A 7,137-nucleotide genomic window follows, 5' to 3' on the forward strand; every position below is an offset into this window, starting at 1 on the left:
AACAGAAGGCCCAACAGAAGGCTTGATGATAGGAAAGGAGCCCATGAAAGAGCCCAAGCAAAGGTACACAGGACCTTAATTAGAATTTATCTTGATTATCAAAATAGGTGTGGTTGCATTCAGTGTTAGAAGCATTTTTTTTTATATTTTATTTTAGAGTAATTTTGATTAAAACTTTTTAAAATGATATAATTTTAATTAAAATTGCTCATTTTTAAAATGATATATTTTTAAGATAAAAAATTTGGTTAATATTACTCTATTTTGAAATTATTTTAATTATTTTTGATAAATTTATTTTAAGAGGATGCAGTTTGATATGCAATTTTGATTTAAAAAACTATTTTAGATGTTAAATTATTAATAAAATATTAGTTTAATAAATTAGTGCTTCGGTACAGCGCACCTTTCATGTTGGATTCTGGACGCATCTACCTCTTCATTCACCCTCGTGGGTCCTACTCCCAAGTGCTGCCCCGTCACCTTCACCGACCCTCCTAGTGGCTCCTACTCTCTCACTCCTAAATAATTTTTCCATCAAAAATAAATAAATAAAATTTTATTTATTTATTTTATTTTCCACGCCCTTTGTCTCCACTTCCTCTCCTTCCTCCCGAAGCAATCGAAGTCGCCGAGCACTTTCGCTTCAAAAGTACATTAAAAAAAAATTCCACCTTTCCTTCGTCTACTTCGATCCGGAGCCCTCATCCTCCTGCTCTCCACAAGTTCGCCACTCAGGCAGCATGGAGAACGACCGACGGAGCCACTCGCGCCACGCCTTCGCCCGCCGCCGGCCCACCCTTCAACCTCTCTATGGTCAGTATGCGCCGACCTTGGATTATTTCTTTTGCGGAGTTCTGGATCTTGATTACTCTTCGCCCCGTTGTCGGATTGTTCTTGGTAGACGCGTGTCTTGGTATGGAAGAGTTTCATGGAGCGGCAGAGGACGACTACGACTCCTGGACGGAGTTCCCTTGCCCCTTCTGTTCTGAGGTTTTCGATGTCATAAGCTTGTGCCTTCATATCGACAAGAAGCACCCATGGGAGTATACGAAAGCGGTAATTGCCATTGATTATTGTTATGATGCTTCTGTTCGTATTTTTCAAAAAAAAAAAAAAGGGTTTTGATATAGTTTGTATTGGAGAAATTGGTTTGGGGATCATTACTAACTTATGTAATCTTCTCATTGGAAACTGTTTTAAAGTTATCTTCTTTAGGATTATAGCTTTCTAAGGTTCTAAATCAGATTTTACTTGTCGAAATTTCTGCGTTGGTGGCTTCTGGTCTGTGATGATACTCATGTTAAACTCCTGTAGCATACTACTTTGCTCATTCATGCATGGTGGGATGGTGATTCTGCTGTTTCAGGAAGCACATACGAATATCATTTTATATTTAAGGCATCAATCCTGCACTTCACTAAGAATTCATTGGTAGTAGTTGGGAAAACATCTTTCCATATTAATTTCCAGTAAGGTTTAAGACTTTCATAAATTTGGAAGATTTTGTGGTTAAACGTTTTGTATATTGCTAGAACATACCTATCCATTTTTATCAAGATTTTGATGGTCATAACTATTTACAGATGACTCAGACCTTATCCTTCCATGTCTTGAATATGTTTCAGCTTAAAATTTCTTGCTTGCTCATTTTCGTTTGGCTTCGTGATTACCTGATTAACCCTGCTTCGCGCTAGGGCCATAATTTGAACCATTTTATCCATTACCTTTTTTTCAGGCATGTCCTATTTGTCAAACTAGGATTGAATTTGACATGGTTGACCACATAGAAGTGCAACACGGGGACTACTTTAAGGTATCTGTAATTCTCATGATCCCTGAACTTCGAAATCTTCAGTATTAACTGTTAGAAACTTACTTTAGGAGTTGAACATTTGTTTATTGGCTTCTTTTGCATGGAATATCATGTTGTATGTTTGATTAGCAACTTGAATTCCTGAATGTGCATTTACATGCCACAGAAGAGTAGAGTCTACAAAGGTTCCTCGGACTTCAACTCCATGCTGAGAAAGCTGTGCGATAGCAGTGATCAAACTTTTCTTGAGGAATCATCTTGCATAAATTTTCCTTCCAACACAGCACCTGATCCATTGTTGTCAACATTTATTGGCAATTTCCCCATGGCTGATCAATTGGAAGTTACACCATTGGAATCTTCAAACCAAGAAACTATGGCTGATAAATTACCAGATGAAAAAGCAGTTGAAAGGTAAGAGAAGCTTTGGTTAAAAATGATGCTTGAAGATCTCATTCCCTGCTACTAACTTGAATCCTAAACCATAATTTACTGCCTAATCTCCCTCTTATCTGTAATAACCATCAACGGCTGCATCATTATCAATACTCGTCATTCTTATCTCTTCTGTTGAATGAAGTTCTTTTGTATCTCCTCTATAAACGCCTTGAATTAATTTTCAGGCGAAATCCTGCTTCATGTGTATCTCTACTGCCTGTCATGAATTCGAAACATTGACTAATGTTTATGCTGCCCTCTCTTTTGTTTTCGTTTTTTCTCTATTATATATGTTTAACTTCAATTCTCATTCTAGTGTTGAGCCATCTTCTTCATTTGAGGACGAGGAAGGAGTTCGGAGGACTGAGTTCCTGCAGGGCCTTGTTATTTCTACAATGTTTGATGACTTCTTTTGAGGGAGACCTGTGGCTGTTCATGTTGGCATCAGCTGCCACAAGACATGGTTGAGCATCTCTGATTCTTGCGTCTCCATTGACATCAGATGAGAACTTGTTTGGTATGTAACATATTGATAGGTAACAGGGCGTCTCAATCATTTTTGAGGCTTTAAATTTGGATAGAAAAAATATTTGGGGTCTTAATAATTTTTTTTAATTAAAGTAGGACTTTCAACCGATCTAATACAGTATTAATGTTTATATTTTTATATTATAAAATTTTACTAACGGGATTAATTATAAATAACATATTATATCAAATAATTATATCTAATAAAATTTTAAAATTTTTAATCTCACATGTAATTGAAGAAATTATTTTATTTTTTATTTTACGATCATCATTAATTTTTACAAATTGATACAAAATCAGACGACGTTTTCAACATATTTATGATAATGACTTAACGGTTAAACTATAAATATGGTCTGGCAAAATTTTTCATAAGAAAATAATGAGTATATATATATATATATAATTACATTAAAAATTATTATAATATTAGAATAAAATTAATCATGTCATAAAGTATTAAATTAATAGATTGATCAAATAGAGTTATTTGAGTTGAGTTTCGATGTTTCATCAATATGTTTGTTAGACATCAAGTAGGTTAAGATTGATCGGATACTTGACAGTCGATTAATATGTTAATTGGTTGAATACGAGTCAAGTAGGTTAAGGTTAATCGGATATTTGATAAGAAACTGAAAAGTCTAAGTGGATCATGATCGATTGGACATTTGACAGTTAAAAATCCAACAGAGAGTTGACATAAGATAAGTAGTTCAAATGGGTCACGATTGACTAGACACTTAGAGATCGGAAGTCCACGAACACTTGGTGGTTGAATATGGAAGAAGTCCAAGTAGGTCACGGTTGATCTGATATTTGACAATTGAAAATCCAATAGAGAGTTGATAAGGCGAAAGTCCAAGTGGATCATGATCAATCGAACACTTGATAATCTAAGAGACGTAAAGACTAAGTCAATCAAAGTTGACTGAACAATTGACATGAGAAGCGTTATCCAAGTGGATCTTGGAGGATCGAAGATTGTGACAATGGAAAGTCCTAATAGGTCATGAATGATTGGATGTTAGGTGAGTATAGAAATCCAAATAAGTTAAGGAAGACAGAATATTTGACACAGGAGAAGTCCTGACAGATTAAGGGTGATCGGATGTTAGGAGCGTGGAAACCTCGGCAGGTCAAGGTCAATCAAGATCCTGAGCAAAGGAAGTCTTGATAAGTTGATGAAACCAATAAAATACCAAACAAAATGATATTTTAATTTTGGAAAGGTTGAAGCAAGAGTAGTAATCTATTGATAAAAAGTGACAATCGATCGCTAAATCTAAAAATCTAGAATTAAGAGTTTAAGGGAGTAAAAGGGTTTGCTGGAACCCAACAATTAATTACTGACACTGTAATACTCAACTGTCCGATTTAACTGTTGGCTACTAATATACTACTAGAAATTAGCAATCAACTGTTGACACTGTAGCAATCTAACTCAATTGTTCAATTTAATTGTTGGCTACTAGTTGACTGCTAAAGTCCAGCAATCAACTGTTGGTATTGTAGCAACAAATAAAATATTATAAAATTAATTTGTTCGATTCGATTATTCTTGACTAGGTGACTGTTAGGGTTTAACAATTAATTAATGTGATAAAACTATGTGAAAAGAGTCATTCTGCATATTTAAATGATCAGATTTGACGTGACATTCAATTGGTGAAGTCTAACAATCGACTGTTAGATGTAAACAACTCGATAGTAGCTTCTAAAAGAGGGTTTCGAAATGATTTGAATTTTGAAAGTTTGGAGATGTACTGTATTTTCTACCATTAAGAGACTATCCAAAGCGACAAGCAAACATCCAAAGTAAAGTTTCTTATTGTAAAGTATTTTTTTTTTACATTCATTTATATTTGTATTGTTACGTTGTCTATGTTATTTAATAATCTATAAATCTGTAAGAGATTTCTCCGTCTCCGGAAGATATCCGAGAAGAAGAAGGATTTGTAGTGATAGTCATAATTAGGACTAGGTTTTGGACGTAATTGTCTTAGGAAGCAATGAACCAAGTAAAACGACTGTGTTTGCATTGTGATGCGTTGAATTGCATGCTTTTAAATTTATGTTGTGCAATTTATCGACATGATTCAAACTATTCGTGCTTCCTCTAACTCGAACGGATTCTAACAGTTCAAGTAGATTGAAGATCAGATATTAATCACAGGAAAATCTAAGAAGATTAGGGACTAGATTCTTCCTAGTTTAAAATCCCAACAGACGAGAAAAACCAAATTTTAAGCAAGGTGATGATGAAGTCCGAAGGCGAGAAGATCCACACCTACAAAGAAGAAGAAAGCTAAATGTAACAAAGGTAAATAATACTACTTTTTTATATAAAAAAAACTTAATCTTAATTAGTAAAAAAGATGATATAAGAAATATTTTAAAAAACAAAAATAAGAGAAAAATGGCCTTCTTTGGGGTGGCCGGTTCGGTCCACGGAAGTTTCCCATCGACCATCAGGGTAAATTGGGAAGTGCATACGTCGGTCAATTCAGATGTCCAGCATCCTTTGATTGCGTTCCTCATTTGAAAGAAAATTTTTACAAATACACCGTAGCTGGAGATCGAACCGCGGGTCCCTGAGTCACAACATGGATGTAACGGTATCCTACCGTTGCACCATTGTCCCGGGAACGCCTAACTGCCATGAAATAACTAGGACGCAGAGAGACTAATGTCTTAAATTAAAGAAGGCCAAAGACAAAAACAAAAGTTAAATTTCGAAGGCGGAGTGATACGACACCAAAATCGAACATGATAAATTAAATGAAATGTAGAAGAATATAATAAATTATTAACATGCAATTGTAATAATTAAATTAACGATGATATAATTTTTTATGGACGATGGCTAAATTAAATAGGACATATTTTATTTAATAGAGGATGATTAAATTAAATAATTAGAAAATATTTTTTATGGATGATGGTTAAATTAAATAAGAAATTTTTTATGAATGATAACTACATTGAATTGGAAAAATGATAATATTTTTTATTGCTATGGATAAGATACTAATATGCTTGAATTGGAAAAATGATAATATTTTTTATTGCTATGGATAAGATACTAATATGCATGAATTTATGAGAAAAAAATAATTGAATACAAACAATTTAAAATTATCAACTAAATATTAAATATGATGCGAGATTCATTGATATTGAAGTTGCTCGTATTTTGAGGTGCATCAATGGAGGAAGATAATCAATTTGTTCTTTATTGAATTTAGAAGAGAGAATAATTTTCTCATAGACTAAAATACAAAAACTCAATTAATTTGTTTTTAGAGTTTGTGTTGGTTTTTATTGTTGGAGTGGGAAGGCAACAAAGTAACAAGTATGGCGCGATGTTTGAGAAAAAGATGATGCCTTGATTTGGTAGGTGATTAATTTACCTCCTGATCTTGAGATTATTCGTGTAGAGATGTTGGGATAACGAATTCCACCTTTGTTGGAGGTAGATGGCGATGAAAGCAATGATCGATGATTTGACATCAAGATGAGATTGATAGGAATTAAGTATAGGGCAGAAGGCTCCGGGAGCATAGCTAAGTTAGTTACGATGGAGCAGAGTTACAGAAATGGGTAAAAATTCGAATCTCAACGAAGTCAAGACAATGCCCTTATCTATCGTGGTCAACTGTAATTTCTCGATTTACCTCCTCATAGATAGTGATGGGATCGACCGCCATCTTGAAACTGCTTGATGACGGATTATACTTTTTACAGAGAAGTATAGGATGAAAGGGCAAGGGCAAGCTAACAACTATGATGGAGGTCTTTATGGTGACGCTATTGGTGCTTCTCATAGTGATGGGGGCAAAACCGACTCTGTATCTCTCTCTCTAACTCTGTACTTTTAAATTTATCAAATCATACTTCTCTTTTCTAAAATATATATCCTTCCGTTTTCTCTTTTCTAAAATATCTTTCCTTCCGTTTGTACGTGTACTTGACTGATCCATCCGAGCTGCTGAATCATATTTAAAATTTTAAAAATAAATCATAATTTTAAAATTATTATTTCTCTCTTTTAAAAAGATACTTTTATTTTTTAATTAAAAATTCAGCATGTTAAATAAGGTGTGAAACTAAGATTGGAACACATGATTATAATTAGAAGAGTCTCACCGATATATTAATATTGATTTGGATTGAATTTGAGAAATCATCATTAATGAGTTTTAACTTAAATTTACTAATGGTTATATAGGGTTTAGATTCAAAATTTTTGAACAAGGTCAAACTCATAAGAGTTTAGAAATGCATAGATGTTGTTGTTAGTGACTATGATAAATTTAATTTCATTGGTAACTTTGTGATAAAATTTTTAA

The 7,137-nt window shown here is 33.7% G+C and overlaps 1 protein-coding gene across 1 annotated transcript; it reads left to right on the plus strand.

Moving 5' to 3' along the window:
* Window positions 1-618: 618 nt before the first annotated feature.
* On the plus strand, window positions 619-2,879 carry LOC141828302 (protein DEHYDRATION-INDUCED 19 homolog 2-like). Its single transcript, XM_074715703.1, has 5 exons — window positions 619-816; window positions 905-1,059; window positions 1,739-1,816; window positions 1,983-2,230; window positions 2,571-2,879. Exons 1-5 carry the CDS (start codon window positions 744-746, stop codon window positions 2,668-2,670), a joined length of 654 nt encoding a protein of 217 aa, XP_074571804.1. The 5' UTR covers window positions 619-743; the 3' UTR covers window positions 2,671-2,879.
* The last annotated feature ends 4,258 nt before the right edge of the window (window positions 2,880-7,137 follow it).

This window comes from Curcuma longa, chromosome 4 (assembly GCF_044706935.1).
Source record: "Curcuma longa cultivar G26 ecotype Majalengka, Jawa Barat chromosome 4, ITB_CL_G26_1.1, whole genome shotgun sequence".
Taxonomy (NCBI): domain Eukaryota; kingdom Viridiplantae; phylum Streptophyta; class Magnoliopsida; order Zingiberales; family Zingiberaceae; genus Curcuma; species Curcuma longa.